This window comes from Apteryx mantelli, chromosome 27 (genome assembly GCF_036417845.1).
Source record: "Apteryx mantelli isolate bAptMan1 chromosome 27, bAptMan1.hap1, whole genome shotgun sequence".
In the NCBI taxonomy this organism is placed as follows: Eukaryota; Metazoa; Chordata; class Aves; order Apterygiformes; family Apterygidae; genus Apteryx; species Apteryx mantelli.
In genome coordinates this window covers 8,169,655-8,194,583 of record NC_090004.1, presented here as the reverse complement: position 1 = coordinate 8,194,583, position 24,929 = coordinate 8,169,655, and the positions used below count along the sequence as shown (strand labels likewise).

Here is a 24,929-nt window from a genome sequence, read left to right as displayed (position 1 = left end):
CACTCAACGCCTGGCTGAGCAAGGGACTAACTCCATCTTCAGTGGCATTTACTCCTGAAGCTTTCATCATAGCAGCTCCTTGAGGGAAAATGGAAGAATTCTGTGCAAACAAATTGGTTATTGCTTTTCCTCCTTTTTTTCCTGGGTGATTTTATTCCCTTCCGGAGTTCGCTGCTTTCATCGCAGTCCATGTTATTGTATTAGAGGCTGCCTCGGCCAGGCGCCGAATGGGCCGTCGTCTCTGGGAGCTGTAGCTCCTTCCCCGGGACGCAGACCCCGTGCTGGGACAATTCTCTTCTACCTCCCGCCAGTGCTGACTTGTTCCTTGCTATAAACACCAGCCCTGCAGGAGACCTGCACCATCACGGTGACGTTCTGCCTGTTGGACTGGTGGGATAAAAGCAGGAGCATGACTTTTCTCAGCCTTGCCCTGGAGGAAGGCTCTCCTCGCAGTCCTCGCGGCTCTGGGACTCTCCGAGCGTCACCCGGGAGGACGAAGCATTAAATAACGCGTCCCAGTCCTGACTCTTGCTTGTTAACGTCGTCCCCGAAACAGAACAGATCAAAAGAGGACAAACGGTCCCGCTGCAGCCACCCCTGCTGCCCAGGACGACGGGTATTTTATTTTGCAACCTCAGAGGAAAAAGGCACAGAACAGACCCGCGGGCACGGAAAGGCCCAGGAGACTCCAGCGGGACCTCTCGGTTCCTCCTCTGGAGTCTCTGGAGCACCTCGGGCTGCCTGGATCCTAGTAAAAGCTATTTCAAAACAAGTATTTCTTCCAGGATGTCACATGGAAAGTGACTGTCAGAAAGCTGTCTAAATGTGTTAACAACACTGTCAGCGGGGGAGAGAAAAGTGTTATCAGAAATAGTTGTTCTTCAAAGCTAAATAACTCGGTGGTTTTATAAGGAGTAAAAGATAAGAGATCACACCACAAACCGAGCGCTATTGAATTTTTTTTTCTGAGAACGAAGCTGTTTGTTTTGTTAAACAGGGGAAGGGGAGAGAAAGTAAAAACCTAAAATACCTTGACTCGCTCGACTTAGCTTTCTGCAAAGCTAAAAATAACTCCGATTGCACTCAGGCTGAGCAGTGCAGCTAAGGAGAAGCTCAATCGCGACGGCAGGATTCCCGTCCCAACGACCGAGGCTTCGTTTCGGTTCACTCGTGGGGCCGTTTCAAAGGTCTTCTGCCAGCATCATCCCCTCAAGAGAGGGAGCTATATAGCGGATCTCTGCTAGATGCAGAAAGACCTGGGATGGGTCTGATTGACATCGGTGGGATTTTTGCTCTTTCATGGGATCTGGATTTTACCCTGACTAATTTTCTGCTAGAGCTCTCTTCTAGAGCGAGATCCTCCTGCGTCTTGCAGCTAAATCTCCCTTCACGTGCAGCTCCCGCTTTGTTCCCGGTGGCCTGGCCATACTACTACTTTTCTGATTTGAGATCTAAAAGGTAGTTTCAGACATTTGCTTTAGATTTTCATTTTGAATTTTAAAAAATCCCCAACTCTACAGCAACTTCAATGGTCATGAAATAAAATAAAATAATATGAAGTAATAAGACATGAAGTTGGTTCCAATTAGTGTGCTTTCTCATTTGCTGATTGACATTCTCTGGAGAGCAATTAGCTTGCTCTGAAGCAAAGTAATAATTGAGAATACGTATTGTTTTTCACCGTTAATATCCGATGCCTTAGCTTTTCCTCCCCTTGCCTTCCACCACATATTTTAGAAAACACCAGAGCTAAAATGCCTTGAGATGTCTGTTTGGAAAACACAGAACAGATAACGCTCACCAAAGATCTGTAAGAAAACTCGTGTGATTATCCATCAGATAAACACCGAAGTCTTTATTTCCCCTGAGTGCGTGCTAAGGAGCATCCTCCGCCCTCACTTTGCAGCCAGACAAAATTCTGCCGGCTCCTCCTCGACGGGGCTGTCGAGGATCAAACGCGTTTTCCTTTTGTTGACATGCAGCAGCGAAACGTGTTTCTTTGGTGGGAGACACTAGACGTGTCTCGGCACAGCGGAGGACACGACGCGCGCAGCCTTCGGGTTGCTGGGCAGGCCCAGGCTTAAGATCTTTGCTGAAGGCAGCTTCAAACACCTTCTCTTCCCGTTTTCAAAGCCAGGAACGCAGCGGGTGCCGACACCTGCAGTCTGCGAGAACAGCGGCTTGTCGCTGCCTGTCGTCCCCGGCGGGACGAAGCACGTGAGGACGCGGTGGGTCCCCCGGGTCCCCCGCTGGCTGGGCAGGGCACGGGGCGGTTTGGAGCATGGGGCTCTGTCGGGTTTCCGCTGCCAAAATCAAGCGGGTGGATGATGCCGTCAACCCAAAATGTACAATTTAAGTGACAAAGGTTGATCGGGTTTGGTCCTGTTCTGCCCGAGATGGTATCTATAGCTTGTCCTGGGGCCGATTCCCAGATCTGGATCCCATTGCACTAAATGCTGCACAAACATGGAGCAAAAAGCAAGTTTTCAGGAGAAATTACATATGCAAACAAGCCCAACCTGAAGCTGTCAGAACTCAGCGCGCGTTAAACACCACGTTGCAGTACGAGATCTGTGGGCTTTATCGGCTGGTCAGGGAAACAGCACGGCCCCTCCTGGATAAATTAGGCAGCTAATTACGCTCTCCGGAACATCGGGAAGACACTGCGGAGCCGCTCTGGCAGCCTAGAGGGGAGCTGCCAGCGCAAGGGGCTGCAGCGCAGCCACCTCTCATCTGCCTGCAGAGCTACAGGAGGCAGGGGAAGGAGGAAGGGGACGCTGCGACCTGAACAGGCAACGGGGTGATGCCAGGAAAGGTCGTTAGCACCGCATCAAGTGAGCGGTATCAATTAATCTGCGAGACATTTGAAATGCTTTTTGTGGAGGTAGAAATGGTTTAGAGAAATACACCAACACTAAAGGTCCTTTAGTTTTAGTATCTCAGATGAAGCTTGTTTATAGATAGCATATAAAAGCGGAAACCGTTTTGTTGTTGACTTTTTATAGCCCATTGACTTTCTGTATTTTTATAAGAGCAAAGCCCCAGTGAAGTTGCTGTCACAAGGCCCAGAGGCGCTCGCTGGGGAGCGCAGAGAAAGCTCACCACGTTCGGACGCTGCCGGACCGCTCCACCGAGCCGACACGTTTGCTTTTACGGCAGCGCGAGGGCGCGTTTCAGAGAATTCGAGCACACCGATCTCCGCTAGCACCCACCACCCCAGCGGACGTGGTTCTGCCTCGAAGCAAAACGCTCCCGTGTGTCAGGGCAAATCCCTACCGGCGCTGCTCGGCCACCACCAGGCAAGGGCCCCCTCTGCTCCGCCGGGCAGGGACGGCCCTTAGCCCCGGCCGGCCGGGAGCCGGCTGCACAGGGGCCTCGGGCCGCGCTGGGACCTTGGGCCACGCAGGGCCACAGGCATCACCGCAACAAACTAAGCAATGACCGAGCGGCTTGCACCGCGCCGTGCCGCGTGCAGCACACGCCTGCCGCCAGGCAGTGCTGCCCCTGTCGCCCGCTGCGAGCAGCACCAGCGCCCGCCGCATGAAGGTGCTCGTCATCAGTTTGGGCAGCATCCGTCTTAGGCTCTTTAACTAACGATGGAAACGAGCAGATCTGGAGGAGAGACGCGCAGCTAAGAGAAAGGCGGCGCGTGATCTCCAGGAGACGGCAGGCAGCACTGCCAAGTGCCATCGCGTTGCTTTTTTCAGCACATCCGAGCGCTACGGAGAGCCCTGTCATCGGTTGCTTGCTTTCCTCCAGCGTTTCCAGCCAAAAGAGCAGCCTGCTGTATGCGGTGGCTTCTCTTCACCACCGCGGCAACGGCAGGAGGTTTCACATTGTCCCAACGTATTCAGCAGCCAGCAGTATAATCACAAATGCATCATTTGTGCCTGTCTGCTTGCTCGTCGCCGGGTGCCAAATTCAAGTCGTTGGGTGGTGGCAGAGAAAATCCTTTTCTGTCAAGAAACCTGTTATATCCAATTGGGGGTCTGGAACGTTAATTTATTTGGGATCAAACACCAATAATCCGCATACCCCGTCCTCCCACTGTATCATAATCAGACATGCTCAAAAGCAGCCCTGAGGCTCTGAGCAAAGAGGAGCCACAAGGTCGGCTGCTCGACAGCCCATGTAACGCGAACCTAGGTATTCAGCACGATGCTGGAAAACAAAAATTCCTTTGCTGAAATGTTCTGGGCGGTAAACCTTCGAGCAGAAAGACAAGGGTGAATCTTGCGTTTGCTTTATTTCCGTTCATTGTTTCTGGGGTAACATCGTGCATGAACTTTCCTTGCTCTAAGAAACTTAGACTGTGGCACCAGACCTTGCAAATTTTTATGAGGAATAATTTTCCTTCCACTGGTCAATAACTAAGTATTTTGACACGATCCAGGGAGAATCAGGCACCTGGACAATTTTGGTAGGCTCCTGTCTACATTTTTAAGCATTCTAGATTGAAAATCTGGTCGCAAGTGACTTGCTGAAGATTACAAGGGACTGAACTGCCTCTCCAGAATGACGTTCAGCACCTTTTTCTTTTTTCCCCCCTCTTTTACACCCATGTTAGCACTGAGATGAGTAATACTTTTTTCTACCAGAGACATGCAGTGAATAATTCAAATGTTTACTTGGATTTTAGCTTGCTTTTTCTTTTGGATGTTTATGAATGCAAATTAATGACTACACTCACTTTACAGCTGGGGACACAGATGCACAAAGTTTGCAAGAAAAGAGGAGGGAAGTGACTGGCCAAGAGCATGAGGAGTAGGCAAGTCAGAAGCAGGACCATCTCCCAGTGCTTTTTAACGCTCTCTAGAGTTATTGCACCCAGCCCTGGGCAGGAGGCTGAAGTACGTCTGATCCCTCTATTGCGCGTCACTGATGAAAGTGAGAGCGATGGAGGTGGACTCATGCAGCTGCTTAAAAAGTAGGAGGGCTGACTAGACATCTGTTGTCTATAACAAAACATTTTAGGGCTACCTCAAATTGAAGAGGAAGATTTTCTTTCTGCTAATGAACCCAGAGACCATCTGTTACCAATTGCATTTGCTTATCTCACTCATCCATTAATTTTGGGTTGCTTTTTAATAAGATAAAACAAGGTTTATGTGTCTTTCCATGGTTCTATAAGGGGCATAAGATCGTTCCCACATCTCAGAAACAAGAATATGCAATTACATAATTTGAGCGTGCACTGAGTTACTTCAATTAGAGAGGCTGCCAGTGGGGAACTGAGGACAAGACTTACAGATGCAGAGCCAAGAACGCTAGCGATACCGTGACACAAGCTTGTTGCCCTTGGGGAGGTGTAATGGCATTAACAACTTCTGAACACTGGGAAGCATGCATTCAAGATGTGCATTATTGAGCAGATAAGCTGTAGGGTAGGCAAATTCAGAAGTCTTTGCTGGTCTGAATTAAGAACTTGGATAACTAAACATGAGGAATGACAGAAGATGAGAAAGGCCCTAAAAGCAGCACTAAAAATAGCGAGCAGCATGGCTGCACCGCCTGCGTCCTCTGCGAGGATTCGGGGACGGACGGACACGGCAGGGAAGCGTCACAGTGTGGCCCAGATGGGAGTGCAGGGCAGCGGCAGCAGCGTTATCCCGCGGGAACTCTGCCCAGGGCAATCCTGGAGCATCTCTTCAGCTGAGTTATAACACTCAGTTCTCAAGATCTGGTGCTAAAGTTTCATGGGATGCTACTTTTCTGTCTGTTCTGAATATTCCAAGACTTTAAATTTTTCCCATATTGCCCCAAAAACTTAGCATTCTGAATGCTTTTATGAACTTGCATGTTACAACAAAGATTAGCTCAACCAAACGTTTCATGCCTTTATGTTGGTCGAGGAAATGTCCTGGGAGCGCGCCTTGATCAGCTTGCAAATGTCACAGATTTGTCCAAGGGTCCTTTCTGGTCCTTGTTGCACAAGATTACGAACCAACCTTTGCAAGGTTTAATTCTGTTTCGGTCTCGCCTTGTCTTTCAGGAGGAATCTTTGAGTACGCAGATGGCCCCAACGCCCAGGTTATGAGTGCGGAAGAGCAAGCCTTTAGATTTTCTGCCAATATTATTAACAGAAATAGAACTTTGTTGCCTAACACGACATTAACCTATGACATTCAGAGGATACACTTCCACGACAGCTTCGAAGCAACTAAGAAAGGTAAGAGCATATCACTCTTGTTACCAGGTTTGTGGTCATCTACTCAGCAAAAGAAATTGCATGGTTTGGCTTAGGAACCAGCAGCCCATTTCATCCTGCTGTGTTCAGTGATCCAGGCTGCCAGCCTCCGGGAACTGGCCTTCCGGAGGCATTTTAACGTTAGGGACAAGTACGCTTTTCCCTCTGCAACCTCACACACCTCCTTCAGCGTTTGCCTCTCGCCCCGCGCAAGGGTCCGCAGGCCGTGCCTCTGCTCGTCTTATTGCACCCCCGCAACCCGCAGACCCCTCCTGTGGAAATCCCCCTCTTCATAACAGACGGTCGTTTTTTATCATCGGTAACAGCCCGTTTGAATTACTTGAGAGCAAAGTACTGAAGGGGAGGGCAGGAACGGGCCTCGGAGCCGGGCTGCGCCTTCCTCAGCCCCTTAACGAGACGCAGCTCTGTCGGCGCGCGGTGCTACACGAGGAAGCTGCCGCCCTTTTGCTCTGGTACACAGGGCCACTTCAGAAACTACCTGCTTCTGCCTTAAAAATCTTAAATGTTTTTCCCCTAAAAATTCCTCATGCCCCAAATGCGATTGTTATAATTTCTCAGTGAAAGCTTGAACAGTGCTATGAAAACCATTATTTTGCAGAACATTTTCTATTAAAATTGATGGGAAAATGCATTTCTCAGGGTGGTTTTGACCACCTTTGTGTCCCATCACGGCCCTCAGGGCTGTTCGAACTGGGCAGGCTCTGCCCTTACTCACACGAAGTCGTAACTGCTCTCTGGAGCACCCGCAGTTAAGATCAGTGGAAATACTGCCTAAGCAGGGAGTGAAAGGGGCAGCATCGCCCCGGAGCATGTTTCACCCCCCGCAGCCTCGACTACCGGCCCGCAAGCTGCTCGGTCCTTCCCCAGTACCATGACCGGTGCTGCAGCACTGTGGCTAGGGCAGCTCGTGCCACGAGCGCCGGCCCCGGGCTCTCGACTCCGGCAGCCGTGTCCTCCCCTTCGCTGACATCCTCGCTCCCTTCCCTTTCCAGCCTGCGACCAGCTCGCTCTCGGCGTTGTAGCAATATTCGGACCCTCGCAAGGCTCCTGCACCAACGCCGTTCAGTCCATTTGCAATGCCCTGGAAGTCCCCCACATACAGCTTCGGTGGAAGCATCACCCCTTGGATAACAAGGACACTTTCTACGTCAACCTGTACCCCGACTACGCTTCCCTGAGCCACGCCATTCTGGACCTGGTGCAGTACCTGAAATGGAGGTCAGCCACCGTGGTTTACGACGACAGCACAGGTAGGTACCGGGGCTGCTCTCAAAGCGGGAATCTGGGAGGTTCCTTATTGTGGTCCCGTTTAGCAGCTTTTCCAAGGAACCCTTTTAGGAGCACAGGGCCTCGCAGGCAGCTATCAGGGCACGGCAAGAGCGGCGGCTCCCCACGCGCTCAGGCCAGGGCTGCAGGAGGCCCTCAGCACTCTTTCTAAAGCATTTCTTCCATAAGCTCTTCAAAAACTGGGTAACCCTGAGCACCACCGCAGCCAACAACGGGTCGGGGGGGATTAGTCGACCGCCGGTGAAACCTGGCTCAGCTCTCTGCTATCCGGCACTGCAGGGGCGTCCACGCATGCAAAGTGCTTGGTCTGGGGCTGCCATTTGGGATGCAGTTTCCCAGCTAAAAGCAAAAGCAGCTCAGGAAAGCTTTTTGTTTTCTGGCTAATTCTGTAAAACATAGCTGACAAAGTTTTTCACGTAAAGAATACTGTTGACATTGAAACAAAGCAAAGCGCTGCACAGCACTGTAGATCAAAAAAAGTCCCCAAACGAAAGACGTATTGGATACCCTGTCCAACCCAATTCCACAGAACCAAATGGTTTCTTTAGGGGAGGGCTGATGAAAATGCAGCGTGACACTCCTGTTCTGCCAATGTGGGTCACAGCATGTTCCCTTTGTGGCATATTCTCAGGCATTTCTTCTGCTACGCACAGGGACACGCTGCAGCCTCTGGTCCTCCTTGCACTAGGCCTCTGCTGAGTTTCTTCCTGCAATGCTAGATCCCAGTAATCCCTAATCAGCTGCATCCAGCACGGCTTTGCACCTTCTGCGTAGAAGAGAAATGAATTCTAAGGGGAGCAGGAAATTACAAGTTCTGACTAAGTGCCCATTGCAAACTATGCTATTCATAGATCTAGGCAAATTTTGATTGTTTTCTTTTGCTGTTGTGCATGGCAAATATTATGGATTTTAATTTACTGTATAGCTGGTTAGCACATTCTGTCCTTTCTTACGGGTGTATTTCCTTAAGAAAATATGTCACGATCCCTGAGATGTCAAAGATGAGGACTCCTCCTAAGCGGTGCATGGACCCGAGCTCTATTTTAGCTGGATGCAGGGGCAGTATGGAAATGCCAGGAAAAGCCATTCTGCCTGAGGACAACTGTTCTCTAAATAGCTGGGTTTTTAAGTGATTGACAGATGACAGCTTTGCTTTGATATATCTTTAAGAATGGTCATTTGAGGGAGGGAGGGAGGAAGGTCTTGATTGCATTCCATAAAACAATACCAGAAAGTCATAGCTCGCGTGACACCCAGCCTGCACGGCAAAGGCAGACTTCCCTATAACGCTGTGGCTTTGTCTCTGTGCGACGCCCGAAGGCCTCATACGGCTGCAAGAGCTCATCATGGCCCCGTCGCGGTACAACATCCGCCTGAAAATCCGCCAGCTCCCGCTGGACACCGACGACGCCAGGCCTCTGCTCAAGGAGATGAAGCGGGGCAGGGAATTTCGCATCATCTTTGACTGCAGCCACGTGATGGCGGCTCAGATCCTCAAGCAGGTGAGCCGGCGGGCGGTGACGGGGGCAAAACGCCGGGGCCGCCGAGGGCCGGCGCTGGGGAGAGCCCTGCCGACGGGCCCTTCAGGGGACGGGCAGACCCGCAGCCTTTCCGTCAGCCTTCCGCAGCTACGCTAAACGTGCAACGTGCAAATTTAGCTTTAGGTCTGATAATGCAGGTTTTGAAACAAAGGGCCGTTTTAGAAAAACATGAAGGTGGCACCGTTAAGTACTAAGGAAATACCAAAGTCAAGATCAGGGTGCAGCTCAACATAACCGCCAAGAAACACCCCCTGCCCCCCAACCCAAACATTTTGATATTTTGCTTTTTCAGCAGTGTTAGCCGAAAGACAGATACACAGCTAGTAATAAAGGTGGGGAAATAAACCTGTCTACACTGTTTTGGTCAAAACCTGCAATTTTCACTGAATTTCATTTTTTTAAGGATACTATTGGATTTCTGCAGAAAATGTAGCCTTCATTGGAAAACTGGAAGCAGCAAAAAGCGACTGTCCATAAGAACTAACAAAAACTTTGTGGGAGGAGAATGTGACGGGCCGGGTGCCCCCATCCCGTCTGCAGGCGCGCTGCCGCGGCCGGTCCCACGAGTGCCCAAGCTGCCTGCCCGCAGCTCTGGCTTCTCTCGCTTTCAGCCAACAACAGACCAGGGAAAATCCTGCTCCGGGCCACTTCTGTCACTGCTCGTTCAGCCTTCTCCTCGCGTTTCATGCTTGCTGATTTTAAATATCTTCTTTCCCTTCCGTGCTGCTTCATTCCCCCAGGCTGTGAATACAGGAGCCTGCAGAGGGGCCACGTATCAAACGCTTCATTCGGGTTAGGTATTTTCCGAGTTATGCGCATACTCGTGTGTCTTGATGCAAGAAACCACAGATTTGGGCAGAACGGAGGGCGGTTGCCTTCTGTGTCCGTTTCCGAACACTGTGTGTAATTCTTGGGCTTTAAGCCAGAGGTCAGTGATTTTCCACTGATCGGCCCCTTTTCCTTCTCCCTTAGTTCCTCCACTGGCATCTTCCCCATACCGGAAGGTTTGTGGCTCACCCCGGTCCTCCCCGTATCCATGTGCCGTTACGGTTCAGGGTCAACAAGAGGCAGAGGAAAACGCTCTCTCCGAGAGCGCTAAAACCAGCCAGCAGAAGCGTTGCTCATACCAGCGCAGCCAGAGACTGCGAGAGCGATTAAACAAATCCCCCGAAGGGCTGCGAGAGCGAGCGCAGGGGAGGAGGCTTCTCCCGCAGCCTGTCTGGTGCAAAATGAAGGAAAGCACTCAGAGAAACGTGAAAGCCGGGGGGGGTTATCAAACAAAGCGGTATGAAGGACTCATCGTCTCCTGCCTATTATTTTAACATGCTGGCTGTGTTTGGTGCTGTTCACTTATTACGCAGTTTATTATAGTTTATTGAGCCATCTGCTCTGCTCACGGCTGCGAGTACAGAACGAGGAAGACGGGGGAGAGGGGGGACTAGAGGGAAACAAGTTTTCCTGAGCCCTTCTGGCTCTGTTTCTGCGTAGGGGGCTTTTTTCAGGACGCAAACCAGGGATTTCTTTTTTTGCAATATTATACAGTGTATTTTTGCTTAAGAAAAAAATACTAAATGTTTTCAGAGCTTGGGAAGGTGTATAACCCCAGCTCATGCCCTGGCTGGCTCCTCTGCCTATCTGCATACACTGTGGTTTAACCCTGCAAGGCTCTGCGTGGAGCTGACCCTCCTGTCTCGGTCACTCTTAGCACTCGCGTTTGCAGAAGGATTAGCACGTTCAGAAACCTCATTTTTTCCTAACTTTTCTCCCTGAAGTGAGGAATGCGCATCTGGAGCAGCCATCCTCACTCGTGAAACAGCTTTTGTCTTTTCCATAGGACGGACTAGAAAAACATGCCCCTAAATCCCTATTAAAAAACTGCCCTCCTCGCGCTGTGATCCGAATATTCACTTGAAGTCAGGGCTGAGTAAAAGCAAAAGCTTCTGCACAGACCAGACAGTTTTGCCTTTGCTTTGCACTGCTGGAAGAACAACAGCTCGCAGCAAACCTGAGCTGCCGAGGCAGCAGGGAAAGCAGCCCCGGGTTTTGTGTGTCCAGAACGGATAATTCACAGGCCTGAATCCTCTCCTGAAACACTAACATTTATATATTTTATTATTATTACTACTTGCCCTTTATAACATTTTAGTAAATACACCAGTTAAATACACAAACGTTTGGCCTCTAGTGCTTCCTCCTGGCAGGCAAGACCTGCGGTTTCTCCACCGCTCTGCCAGCCCTAACGCAGCACCAATGACAAGAGGTTTCTCCCAAGCCTTGCGCTGAAATTTCCAACACCTCGCGTTAACCGTCCATCTTCAGGCGACACGAAATGGTCGGACAACTGCTGCCGTTAGGGCAGCTCAGGCTAAGCGCACAGCCTCGAGGCCGTCCGGATCTTGCTCCCACGTTATTTCGGGTAACATCCTCCCCAAAGAGGCGAGGAGCACGGCCGCTCGCAGGTAACCGGGGCAGTACTGCTAAACACGAGTAATCCATGAACCGTGACCCAACCGCTCCAGGGCACAGAGCGGTGCAGGTGACAGTGGCCCTTATCTAGCGAGTCTGCCTTTCTTGGAACGACTGAGACATCAAACCACTCCTTATTTCACCCTCTTGGACAAATAAATCATTTCAGAAAACTCTTACAGAAGTGCTAAGCCTGCTCATAAGACCTTCCCATGTTATCCAAGATTTTCTGGCCTTGCTCATTTTTGGTCACTTTTTAATGATTTACATCTGTTCTCTAGATCCCCAGCTTCTCTCTTCTTCCTGGCAGCCGGTTCTGAACAGTTGCTGCACTCTGCACCGCACAGATGTGCCTGCTTTCACTTTAATGGAGCTCCCATTCTCCTCCTGGTGTTTGCTGTAGTTTATCCACCAGGTTTATCATTTATTTATTCCCCTGCAAACCCAGATGTTTTCTGCACACAGACTGCAAGTACTTGGAAGTTGGCACTTGTTTCTTATAGCAAGTCTGGACTTTTTATCCCCCCCTGAGATGAGTCAGCTATGGAATCATCACCTTGTGAATCAAAATCTCATGCTTTTGCTTTCTCTCGACTGATTTTGCATCATCTCTTTGGCTACATCTGCACTGCTCTGTGCGCGCCCCACGGCTGTGATCCTGACAGCGCACATTGGCCACATATCAGGACACCATCTCGTGTGCTCCAGGTTTTTGCACTCGAGTGGGCAGGTCAGGAGAGACCTACCACACAGCCCTGCAGACCCACCAGCCTGGACAGGGAGGAGGAGGGATGCAAGCACAGTGCTGCACGGACACAGCTTCTAAAGGGTATCCCAGGCCACAAAACACAGGATCAAGTCCCACTCTAGAGCTACAATATCTAGGCTCATAATCTGTATCCTTTCTTTTTCCCATGATTTTGACATCCTGCTTCTTTTCAAACTGTCACTTTATTCCTTGGAGCCAAATTCTGGCCTAGTAATTTTAGCAACACCGAACAGAAAAGCAAGGGAAGCAAGTATTTCCTGGGGGGACTTGTAGCTCCTTTCCCATCAGTGGAGATTTTAAAGCACTCTTGCATATGTTTCTCCAGAAAACATGCTCACAGAATCAGCACCACAATCAAAACCATAGGTACATCCTTCATTCAGAACGATTTCAAGGTGACCCTTTTCACAGAAACGTATTTCCATTCTGTATGGTGAAGGGCCTGGACAGGGTAATCCCCTCCAGGTCCCCTTAGACCCTAATGATTTTGTGATAAACCTCACAGAACTGCACAGTTTGTCCCGTGCTCATTTATGCAAATCCCAGCAATGTGCATGAACCATCCCTGTGCCAGGGCTGCGCCCTAGAGCTTGATCCGGCTGAGAGCCAGGAGGCACAGACCCGACCTCCGAGGGCTGAGGGATGGGAGATGTCCTCCCTCCTCCCCACACCTTTACTGACCCAAGAAGCATTTCTAAATCCGGTCCTGCATGGTAATTAGACTCTTCTCGCTATTGTACTCAGAAAGGATGGACACGCACATTGCCTTACCTAAAGTGTTGTATGCAGGGACGTTGAGGGACAGGAGATGCAGAGCAACAGAAATACAATTATAGGAAATAAAAGACCTTTTACTCTAGCTTTTTAAGCCAGCACATGGTCTTGTGACCGTAAGAATCAGCTGCTTTATTGTCATTCTGCACAGGCTTCTGTAAGATTGCCCATAGTTTGAGTACCAGAGAAGGAAATTCGGTTACTCCAGCAGAAGCAAGCCTGCGCCCGTGAGGATTTGCACTCTGCGGGATGCGGGAGCACGGCTGTGCTGCAGTCGGGTGTCCCGGCTCTCTGCGGCTCAACAGCACCCAGAAACTCCCCAGTGTCCGGGGGAGCTGGACACTCCGGCTTTGCCACCGTCTCAGGAAGGTTTGAAGACCACAGCTCAGTTCAGCACTTAAGCACGTGCTTGCTGCTGGCCAAGCACATGCTTAAACACTTCACTGATCGATCCAGAATCCAGCCTCTGTGCTTCCGGGGATGTCTCTTGCCACATTCACCAAATCAGCTCTTTAGAGGTTTCTTTTGCACGACTGTTGTTATATTCTTGGAGTCACTCGTACTAACCTCCTTTCCCTCCTCTCCTTAAGGCCATGGCAATGGGAATGATGACAGAATACTACCACTTCATCTTCACCACTCTGGTAAAGTATCTAATCTGTGCAAACACCCTTTACACTCGCTGCTGAACCTCAGTGGAAAACGAGGAGGTACTTTAAGAGCAGGAGGGCTGGCGGGGTGCCCTCCCCGGGTGCATGTTGTACGGCTGCAGGACACTACGGCGGTGGGGTGGGAAACGCAAGGGAGAAGGATGCCTGTACTTCCCACCTCAGTCATTTTGATTTCAGGGCAACTATGCAGACCCTGAAAGATGAACATACGTGTGAATTTGCAGGGTTGTAGCCCCACGGACAGGATTTATGGGACTGAGCTTCAGTAAGAGTTGGGTACGCGTGTCGCTGTGTTCATATAGGTCTCCCTTAAACCCCAGGACCATCTCACTGTGGTCAATAGCTCGACACTGCGGGTTTGCTCTGCATGAGAAGAGCTCTGCTTGAATTTAACTTCAGTCTCATTAAACACGGGCCAGTTCTCCTCTGACTCCAGGAGGCATTTTGGTTTGGGGCTTTTGGCATGCCACTTTTATTTCCATTTAGGATGCTATTGTCTAGTATTCTGCTGAATTTTGTGCGATTTTGGAAATCCAATTTATCTTTTTGCCTTTAGGAAAGAAACAGACTAAACTAACCCTTAAAAACTGCAACATTTATTTTTCAAATGCAAAAGACATTTTAATTACCCCTGCTGCCATTATCTATTCCAGGCAGCTTTAAGCATTTCCCAGATAACCTCCTATTAATCAGCCCCAGCTGAGCCTAGAGTACATTTCATGTGTAGGTACAGCCTGGAGGTGGGAAAAAAAGAATTATAATAAATTAATAGATAAGCAATCACAATTAATGCCACTTTCCTGAAATAACAGTTATATCATGGGAAGGATATTTTAATCTGTCATTCCTTAAGGCGATGTTTTCCTAGCTTGCAATGCATGTGCTTCAGCTTCTACAGTACTAGACCCATGGGGTGCTAATGAATTAGTCTATTATGTTATACTGAATGTTTCTAAAAGGTCCCTAGTCAATACTGAGTACGGTGTATCAACACTTGGCACGAAATGCTTCAACGTTTTGCTAGGCAGCAAGACTACAGTTCACTGACTTCAACACGAAGGGCCTTATCTCAGTCTTTTCTGACAGAGAAGGAGAAACCCTTCCGAGTCTTCGTCTAATGCAGGCACAGCTTTTACATCCTGCAAAGTCCTGAGCAGCGACAACCCCCTTAAGCTCAACACTTCTGGGAATTTCTCAGCAGCTTGTAAAAACGAGCCCTTACAAATACAGAAGTTTCCCCAACGCCTGCTGTCACTTCTGCCGCAAGTGGCAGGAAGACGGAAGGCAGCACTGCCGCGCACGAGCCGCTTCCCACGCTCTGAGCCGCCCTACAAAGTCCACACCCAACCCCATTTCTCCCGGTTAGGCGCTTAATTAACACAGTCTAGCTTTCCACTGGTGTTGGCAATCAGGTATTCTTGTTAAACTAAGCCTACCTGAGATCCATGACGTTTTGAGTTCATCAGTGGGTTTTCCATTCAAATAGCGATGTACACGGGCAACTTCCACTGCCGTTAGAGCAGCCTGGGGGGCCTGATCTGAGGCCGAGGCCATTACGCCCGGTGCTGTACAGAGAGGGTGGCTGGCCCGCGCACAGACCCGCAGGCGGCGGAGGCGGCAGGGGCAGCGGGGCTCCACGCAGAGCTGCAGCTGACGGCGCGCAGGCCTGCCCCGCGCCGCACGCCTGCTGCCGTAGCCCCTAGCGCTGCGGATGCTCCTGCGGGCGAGGATCAAACATCAGCATCGCCTCTCGGGAACGATGAGCTTAAACTGGGGATTTTAACTGGGAGAGATGGGAGCATAGGTAAGAAAGGGAAGGGCCTCGCAGAAACGCTGAGAATAAAACTCCCGGAGAGGCAGTAGGATAGAGGAGACGACTAATCTGCAGCACAAAAAATAATGAATGAAGGGAAGCGTAGATGAGGCGGAAAACAGATCCAGATGTTTCAGTCTGTAGATCATGGCTGTGCAGGAGCAGAAGCTGATACGGCTGCTCTCCCCAACCCCCAAACTTTCTGAAAATCACCTTGCATTCCTAATTATCCTCCAATTCCAGGAGAGGATAAATCAGGTTGCAGCTGAGAGCTAAACCGGACCCACGAAGGGAGCTAACGGGAAGCTGACCTCCACGGGAACCTGGTGAAAGGCAGGGGCAGGGGAGAGCAGCAGGACGGGGAGGGCACCCCAAATGCGGGGCAGATCTGAAAGGTGGCCAGTGCTGGCGGTCTGACAGCAGTGCGAAGAGGACTACGAGGTCTGGAGCTCTGCAGATTAAATCTGTCGTGTGCGGTTACATTTTAAGGGGGAATCATCTCCTTTTTGCGACCAAATATTAATTCCCCACAGCTGTTTCCAGAAAACAAACTGAAGTGTCTGACAAAAAGACATAAAACCTGAAAGAACAGAGCTGCCCCAGGGGGTCAGGCACTGCCCATTGCACACCCTGATACCCAGATCATACAAACATCTGTCTGAGCTTAAACAACTCTATTTGCCCTCAGTTACCGTAAGTCATTTAAAAGTCAACATCATGGCTTGTTTTGCATGATGCCCTTTAACAAGACATAGAGGTTTGTACTTGCAATATTTCAGGCGGAAAAAAAAAGACAATAAAACCCCCTGAACTCTTCTGTGGGTATGATTAATGACTTGGTCCCTGGCCGCACCTGCAGATTAAAACACAGCATCCATCAACAGTATACCTTGGGGGCGCAAAGTCAGAAACCAGCATTTAAGAAAAAGATCAAACCCCAAAACTTATTAAAGGAAAACAGTTGTAAGAATTCCTAGCTCTCCCACTGAGGATGAAGTCTCGGTCGTCGGCGAGCACTGGTTTTGTTACGCTTTGCTCAGGGTGGTGCATTTTCGGGTGATCGCTCCTATTGCCCCGGGCGCGCGGAGCTCGCTGCGGACGGCCGCGCGCCGGGCAGGCTTGCAGCGCGGCTCTGCCTCCCAGGGCAGCGATGGGCACCCAGCAATTCCCCTCGTTCCTTCCGCACCAGCGCAGACCGTAGCATGCAAAACTGCAACAGCTACCTGCTCTCATACTGTATTTAAACTTGGGTTCTTTTAATCCCTCGTGAGAGCAATGAATATAGGTGCCCTCTTCATCCACATCCTCCTATCGCAGACAGCGACGTTGCCTTCCCGCTCGCCCGCGTTTTTACTACCAGTGAACACTTGCAGAAACCGTTCAGGATAACATCTGACTAAATATGCCCCATTATGCAAACGATTCCCATAAACGAAGCCCCTCCAGGCTGCCATTCCCCCTGGCGAATGCCCGGGAAGCCTCGCTCGGCGCCCTCCCAGGCCGCTCTTAGCTCCCCTGGGTCAGCTGCTCTGGGTTTTGCCGAGCAGAACAGCTGTGGGACGCTCTTGGCGTGTTGTCCAACCCCAAACTACTCCAACCAGTCACTGGGCTTCGAGTTCCAGTCCTCCCGGACCTGAAGGTGACACTTAGATGCGTGGCGGAGCCAGGAGATGCATTAAAGAGGTGCAGAGGCCTCCAGCACCCGCTTCCTCGCTGCCTGCCAAGTGATGGCTTGCGGGGTAGCTGCCAGCAGAGCTGAGGACTGCCTGGCTGGCATTTTTTCGAATTGTATAAAGGGCACACTCATTCATTTGCAGACTGCGTAGGCTGGTCGTAATGTCAAGAAATGAGTCTGAGTTCCTCTTTGATAGCAGCCTGCAAATTGACATTCCAAATGTGGAGTTATTCTGTCATCTGCAGCACCTTGTGGGCTTCAGCACTCAGAGCAAATTCTCCACAGAAAAGCCCTAGGGAGCTTCAGATACATGAACTCTGCTTCCCCCGCCGTGGTTGCAAGCCTCATTTTTCACGGTTTCAGCAAGCTAGGAGCTTTGGAGATGGGACTGAATGGTTCAGCCCCAGGGAGCACACAGGGAACTGAGGATACCACCAGAAAGTCACTGCCCCTGGCCAAGGCTTTCAACTCGTGTCCTGATACTTGCACAGTTTCAGGCACACTGTAATCATTGCTATTACTATTTTTATTACTGTTGCTGCCGTTATTAACTGCCTCACCCCTGGCGTGTGAAACAGCTCCTCGCAGGCAACGATAAGGCTCTTCTGGCTGTCCCACTGCCAGAAGAGTCACTGCCTGAGTGCTGCTGGCCACCCTTGCCAGACGGGGTGATGGACTGCACCGATCAGTAGTCGCTGCAGCAGGCAGCCGACCGGCTGCAGGACGGACAGGCTGCAGGACGGACGGGCTGCAGGCCCTGTCGTTAAGGGATCAGCCCAGAGGTTCTGAGGGATCAGTTCCCAACTCCTCCGCAGTGATCCCAAGCTAACCATTTCATCTCCTACAGAGCTCCCGGTCCTGCTTTTCTCCCCACAATTTGCTTGTCTGATTTATCTAGACAGTGAGCTCTTGGGCAGGGCTTTCTCTTTGCTGGGCATAGGTGAACTCATACATATGACACCCTAATTCCACCAACACGTACAAGTCCTGTCTTTCTGCAAGTAACGACTGACGGCAATAGAGAGGACAATTCACCAAATTCATTAGGGCACCGTCCTCACTGCCACCTCCCGTGGGCTCTGCCTCCTCCAGTTCAATACACAGACATGAACTGACACAGAAAAGACAAACAAAACAAAGCTAAACAAAATGTTTAAACTGGTTTCTCTCTTTTAAGGATCTTTATGCATTAGACCTAGAACCATACCGCTACTCTGGAGTGAACCTGACCGGCTTCCGGATCCTCAACGTGGAGAACCCGCACGTGGCCTCCATCGTCGAGAAGTGGTCCATGGAGCGGCTGCAGTCCGTGCCCAAGGCGGAGCTGGGCCTGCTGGATGGCGTCATGATGGTATGAGAAATTCAAACAAAGCACAGATGAAGTCTGGGAAGTAAACCAGACTGGGAGGCAAGGCAGCAATGTTCAGTGAGACCTAAATGTTGTATTTATCAGCTCTTGTACTAGTAACAGCTAATTTCAGGCATCCTTCCCAGTGTGGTTAGCTGCACGCTTTGATAACTGTCCCTAAATGCAGCGAGCTCCTCTGGTGAAAACCCTGCACGGTATTGCCTTATTCACACTGTCCTTCTGCAAACCCAGCTGCAGAGAGACTGTCACTTTTGGGAGACGACGCTGTCATCTTAAGGATGCAGCCAGCTCTCAGGTCTCCTCCACTCCTCTCTCTTCTTCCCAGTAAAAAGCTGACCCCAGGACCTGCAAAATTCAAAGCTTTCAGCTCCAGAAAGGGGCGAGCTGGGGAATGCCAAGCGCAGCGGGGAAGCGCCCTGGCTACTTTGTGCTGGGAGCAAGAGGAGAGGGAGCTGCAACCAGCTGGATCTAGTGCCCTGTGCTAAAGCGCAGCAGGACTTGTCTGCGCTCGCCTGACGCGCAGATGTAGCGAGTGCTCGCTGACCTGCAAAGGCACCAGCTCTAAGTGCCACAAACCCCAGGTGCCTGGTCTGGAAAGGAAACGCGCTCCTCCTCCAGGCTGGTTTCCAGGGCAGGGCAGGGCAGGGCCATTGCTGTGCAAGTCTCTCCACCGAGGCCTGGGGAACAGCATGGGGGAGTAGAAATGCTCCACGTCCCACGAGACGAGCCAGCTGAATGGCTCTCCGCAGCCTTGCACGGATTCAGAGCAACTGATGATTTCCCCATGCAATTGCTAAAAGGTGCCAAATGCCCCAGCTCCCAGGGACTAGGAGCACAGCGCACAGCTAGACTAGGCCAGGCAATTCATTGAGACTGAGTTATGGAAAACCAGCCAAATCCATGTGCAGAGATGGGCTTTGCTGCAGTTTTGATGACTCCTTTCAGGGTCTGATGGCAGCTCTGCTCCGCTGAGTTACCGCTCTGAAGGTAGAGCACCTGCTCGCCCATCTGCCTTGCCTGCAAGGCTGCATCCGACCCCCGCAGCTGCTGACCGGCTTCGTCCTTCCTCCTCCTTCCCGCTGCCAGACCCCTGCCCAAACGCAGCACAGCCTCCCAGACCTCCACCTTGAAACGGCTCCCTCAAATCCCCCTTGTTCTTTCCTTCGCTTAGAGCAGAGCCCCATCGTTTGCTTTCAGCCTTTTACTCTTCCGCAGCCTTGCCTACCACTACAGCAGCGCATCGCCTACGACGCTGCAGAAGTTACTTTGCCCCCTGCTGCCCCGGGTTCCTCTCCTGCTGTCCCGTCCATGCGCCTCTTCGGAGGGGATCCTGCCCTTCGTGACATGTCTGCAGGGCACCTGCCCCAGCGGGGCCCTGATCTCAGCGAGGCAGCGCAGTATGTGATTCACCACGAAACTGCTTATGTGCGTTCTCGTACCCCTCTCCCCCAGCCCCAGACTAATTCAGTCTGCCCTTCTGTCCCTAACGCTATAAACCCGAGCCCACCGGATGGAGGTCAGGTGCCTGCTCTTCATGCTCGGGTGCAAAGGGAAGGGAAGGTCACAGGGATGGTTGCCAATGCTGGAGGATTTTTTCCATGGCCGCGTCCTGTTAGATGTTTGCCCTGCTGTTTGCTGTGCTACTCTGTTTTATTGTGCTACTGCTGTACTCGCATCTGTTTTCTAGCCTTTGTGAAGCCAGCAAATAATGTATTTTCATTAGTGGGACTTACTACGTCGGGGTGAAAAATAAATCCAATTCTGTTGGTCAGTGTTTGGAGGTGAGATGGGGCACCTCAAACTGAATTTAAAACTATCACATTATATTGGGGGGGAGGGGAAGCTCTCCCCAAATCAAATCACTGAAATGCGGAAAGATGTTGCAAATCTGTGATGTTCTGATTTCAGTGAAAGTCTGGGTCATTTTGGAAAATTCAGTCTGCCCACAGGCAAGTCATTTGACTTTTCCGTTTCTCATTTCTCTATACATAAAGTAGCCTGGATAATATTTTCTCTCTTTCTGCATAAGAAAATCCTGTCACCATATTCTACGTATAGAAATAGCTACCTTCTTTGTTTGACAGTACAGTAGTAAATGTATTAGAAATACCCAGAATAGCTGCACACAGACAGATGACATTTTCACAATCTATGATTTTGAGAGAGAACAGTGATCTTTGAGTCTAAAGAGCCACGTAACAGAAAAACACTTGTGTTCGTTAGGCTTTGCCACGTGCAGAGGTACGTGTTTTGAGAACGTGCTTTGCATGAGAGGTCAGCCTAGAGGTCCGCAACCACCTCATCGCGCGTTAAAGCGAACGCGCTCCTGGCAGCCCCTCGAGATGCCGGTGAAAATGGGCCACCCTACGGTCCCACCTTGTGCCCGCAGCGTCCAGCGGACCAGAGGCGCCGGTCGGCCGTGCCAGGGAGCCGCTCACCGTGCAGGAGCCCAGTCCTGCGGCAGGGCCTGATCCTGCTGGCGCAGAAAGCTCTGCCTTCGCAGGGCTGTTTGCAGAGTTAGACACCAGGGAGGTGAGGAGCTGGGAAGGACTGGGACAGAGAAACCCTCGTGTCTGGTGGGCGCTGGGCAGGTTGCTAATTCAGAGGGGAAATCTTGCAGCTTCTTTAGAGACGCGATACAGACTCCCCGTTGCCTTGCTGCATGACGCTTCCTCGCTGCGCGACCGTCACCAACGCAAATGCTGTTCCCCTTTACTTTAGACAGATGCTGCCCTGTTGTATGACGCAGTTCACATCGTCTCGGTGTGCTACCAGCGAGCCCCTCAGATGACTGTTAACTCCCTGCAGTGCCATCGGCACAAAGCCTGGAGGTTCGGTGGCCGCTTCATGAATTTCATAAAAGAGGTAAAAGCATAATTTGCAACCGTAATTGCTTCCCACTAATGCAAAACTTCCACAGCGGGAGCAGTGCAGCTGCTCAGAGTGCAGGTACGGCGGCACATGGCAGAGAGGTTCTGCAGTTACGGGATTATAAAATTCTCCCCTGCCGGGGTTGGTACAAACGGATGGAAGCACAGATATACATCAGACTGCTGACTTTACCCAGAAGGGAAAAATTCTGTGTGGGAGAAGAAAGCGAAGATAGTAGCATAGCAGCAGGAACTACTTTACATGAAGTAGTCCAAAAATTAACCTTAAATTTTCAGGGTCAAATAAAGCCGTGAGGAAGCTCTCCTGACTTTGAAGTCCCCTGACAGGGAATTCATCTGGCGTGTTGGAGTAGCTTGGGGCAGCTTTTTGACCTGGGAACCGAGAAGTCCAGATTTCTATTCCTGGTTTCCCACCCAAACCACTGCATGACCTAGTGCCGCCTCCTGCGCCTCCCAAACCAGGACACAGAAGCAATGCTTGGGTGCCCGGGGTTGGTTTCACTGATGACCCTTAAGGGAATTATATCCGTTGTGTATGTGAGTAAGTGTCTAGGCCAGGCTTGGGGCTGCTCATTTAATTGTATTGCTATATTTGTCTAAAGAAGAGATGGCACTTGGGGGCTTAGTATCTTTTAAGTATTTAGCTATTAAGGGCAACTGCCCTCTGTAAAACAGCCAGCATCGGGCTTCTGCACCATCTACACCCTGTCTTTGCCTTCAAAATAACATCAGTGCAGCCGCAGCAAAACATCCAAAACAAGCCGGACTCCTCCCTGCTGTCCCGAGACCTGCCCTCGCCTCCTCGTGCATCGGGAGCAGCTGGACCGCTCTCTTTACGACACCGTCTCTCCGCGGAGCAATAGCCGTTTGCCTTTCGCAGGAACATTTGCCCAGGCTCCGCAAAGGGCATTCAGCGCAGCTAAACCCCAGCGGCAAAGCTGGCAGCAGCACGCAGCTCTGCCCGCGCCGACGGAGGGCTTCGGCAGAGCCGTGGAGTCAGCAAGCAGGGAGCCAGGGGAGCGAGGAGGCAGCTTCATTTGCTCTCTGCTTTGAGTCATGGCAATTTTTCTCTGCTCAGCCCACATAACTGTTTGTTTGCATCTGGCAAGAGCAGGCGAACAGGCGCAAACCGCAGGTGCTCCTGAGCAATAGCTCAGCAAGGGACTGCAGCAGAGGGAAGCCGCAGCGAGGGGTGGCCAGGAGCCCTGCCCAAAGGGCCCCTCGCACGCACACCCTGCGCTCACCCCGTGCTCTGCTCTGCTTGCCCGCAAATAAAAGGACAAAAATACGGAAGCAAGAGCTGCAGGAAGACATTGCAAACGCCGCCAGATACGTCTTTGTGATGAAAAAGCCCCATTTACCCTAAGGCCTTTTTAACCTTCTCTGGCTGCGGCTCTGGCTCTTCACGTGGGAAGCTATGAAAGCGGCCGCAGTATGGTATACATGATTGAGGCCGCACTGCAACAGCTGGCCATAAACCCCCTAAAGTTTTTAAACATAAAGGAGTAGAAGTACATTGTTAATCGTTATTAGGCTTTGTGCTGCAGTACCGTCTGCAGACCCCGGCAGGCGCAGAGCGGCGCGGGCGCCTACGCCAGGGGCTCCCAAGCTGCCCGGCCCGAGGGGAGGAGAAAGGAGGAGTTGCTGCCATTGCAGAGAGCATGAACTTTTTTGTTAATAAGCCCTGAAGATTGTATCTTTTCTCCCTCTGCCTCTCTCTCTCTCTCCTTTTTCGTGTTTTGTTCCCTTCTGCGGAAAGCTGCTCCAGCTGGCTGCCAAAAGACAGTGTAAATAATTTGTTTGGTTGGCTCCTTTTGCAAATTACCCTGCGCCGCACACTCCAGCGCCTGCCTGTTGTTTCCCTCGCTGGCACGGCGTCAGCTAGTTGCAGGGATGAACCTCCTTCCCCTGCACACGCAGTAATTGCGCTCGCTAAGCTCCGGCGAAGGCAGAGCGGCAGCGAGAGGGAGGCTTCAGCGCTGCCGCCGCGGCCCGGCCCCGCGCTGCTCGCATGGGGAGCGGGCGTTTGGAGCAGCCGCTCCCCCGGCAAATGCACGGCGCCTCCTTCCCCGCGCTGGGATGCGCCAAGCTCCCCGGCCCAGAGAGGGAACACGTTCACCGGGGGAGGAAGGACCTGCCACGTCCGAGCTGCTCAGCGGAAAGAGCCAGAAACCGAACTGCGCGTTACCGAAACGGGACTGTAAAGTCGTAATCCCTGCCGACAGCCCGGCACTATCACAGGAGCATCCTACAGTCACAGCATGCTTTGGGGATGCTTAATGCCCTAATGCCACAGCATGCCTTAATTCTGGTGGGGTTGCAAATACACGGTGGGAAAGCAAGAGAGTAATAGAATAACTCTGGCTGGAAAGGAGCTCCGGAGGCCTTTACTCCAACAGCCTGCTCCGGGCAGGACCTGCTCCCAAGTTAGGCCAGGTTGCCCAGGGCCTTGGCCAGGCAAGCTTTGAAAATCTCCCAAAATGCAGCTTCCGTATCGTCTCTGGGCACCTGTCCCAGGGCTTAAGTCAAACCGCCGTAAACTGGACGAGGGGCTCTGACACAGCACGGTCCTACCAACGTTCCCACGTCTGCTCTGGAGAGACGGAGCCCGTTAGCAGGGATAAGGTCTTGGATCCCTAGACCCTTGTGCTCCACTTTCCATCTGAAATAAGGGAGGGAAGTACTCAGCTCTTTTTAGCTTCCAGGTGCCCTGGAAGCACCAGCAGGTTTGTGCAAATAAGGGTTATTTGCGGGGTTGACTAGAATTGTCCCAAATCCAGGCTCCCCGCAGCCCAGCACTTCTCAGCACTGCAAGGGTAAATGCTGCACACAAGGATGCCGTGATAAATGCAAGTAGTTTTCTACTGAGTCATCATGTCCTGAACAGCTGTTGAACACAAAAGGTGCTAACAAAAATTGTGGCAAGGACTTTAAGAGACTTATGAAAATCTCCAGCTCAGTCTGCAGTCTGAACAGTGATGGAGATGGTTATTAATTAATCCTGCTCTTTGGGGAGAAAGTACCAGTGTAAGGACTAATTAAAAGAGCGCATTGTACAGTAGAGGACAAAAGATTATTTATGATACCAAGTAACAGCCCTGCCACTTTTTCTCCCTTCCACAGGCCCAGTGGGAAGGATTAACTGGACGGATTGTCTTCAACAAAACTAGTGGTTTACGGACAGATTTTGATCTGGACATCATCAGCCTCAAAGAAGATGGGCTCGAAAAGGTAGGCAGGGTTTGTCTTACCTACTGAACCATGGGCTACCTGACTTTGAAAGATCTGCTCAGGCAACAGAGAAAATGGTTGGTGGCCTTACTGCTCCCATGTTTTCTGTTTTATATATAAAAGGATATTTACTTTGTGGGATTTCTCAGATCCTTTTCCACGTCTCATCTGTGACTCACTAGCCCTGAAGCTCTGTGCGTGGGCTTAGTTCCCAGCTGCATAAGTGCTTGTGGC

At 51.1% G+C, this 24,929-nt stretch overlaps 1 protein-coding gene across 1 annotated transcript in view; it reads left to right on the top strand.

The window, feature by feature from the left end:
- Positions 1-24,929, top strand: part of GRIK3 (glutamate ionotropic receptor kainate type subunit 3) — a 127,077-nt gene that overhangs the window by 60,669 nt on the left and 41,479 nt on the right. Inside the window, exons 2-8 of the mRNA XM_067311619.1 lie at positions 5,993-6,169; positions 7,201-7,458; positions 8,816-8,997; positions 13,636-13,689; positions 18,382-18,555; positions 21,295-21,438; positions 24,588-24,695. Coding sequence (XP_067167720.1) covers positions 5,993-6,169; positions 7,201-7,458; positions 8,816-8,997; positions 13,636-13,689; positions 18,382-18,555; positions 21,295-21,438; positions 24,588-24,695 — 1,097 coding nt within the window. The remainder of the gene's footprint in view (positions 1-5,992; positions 6,170-7,200; positions 7,459-8,815; positions 8,998-13,635; positions 13,690-18,381; positions 18,556-21,294; positions 21,439-24,587; positions 24,696-24,929) is intronic.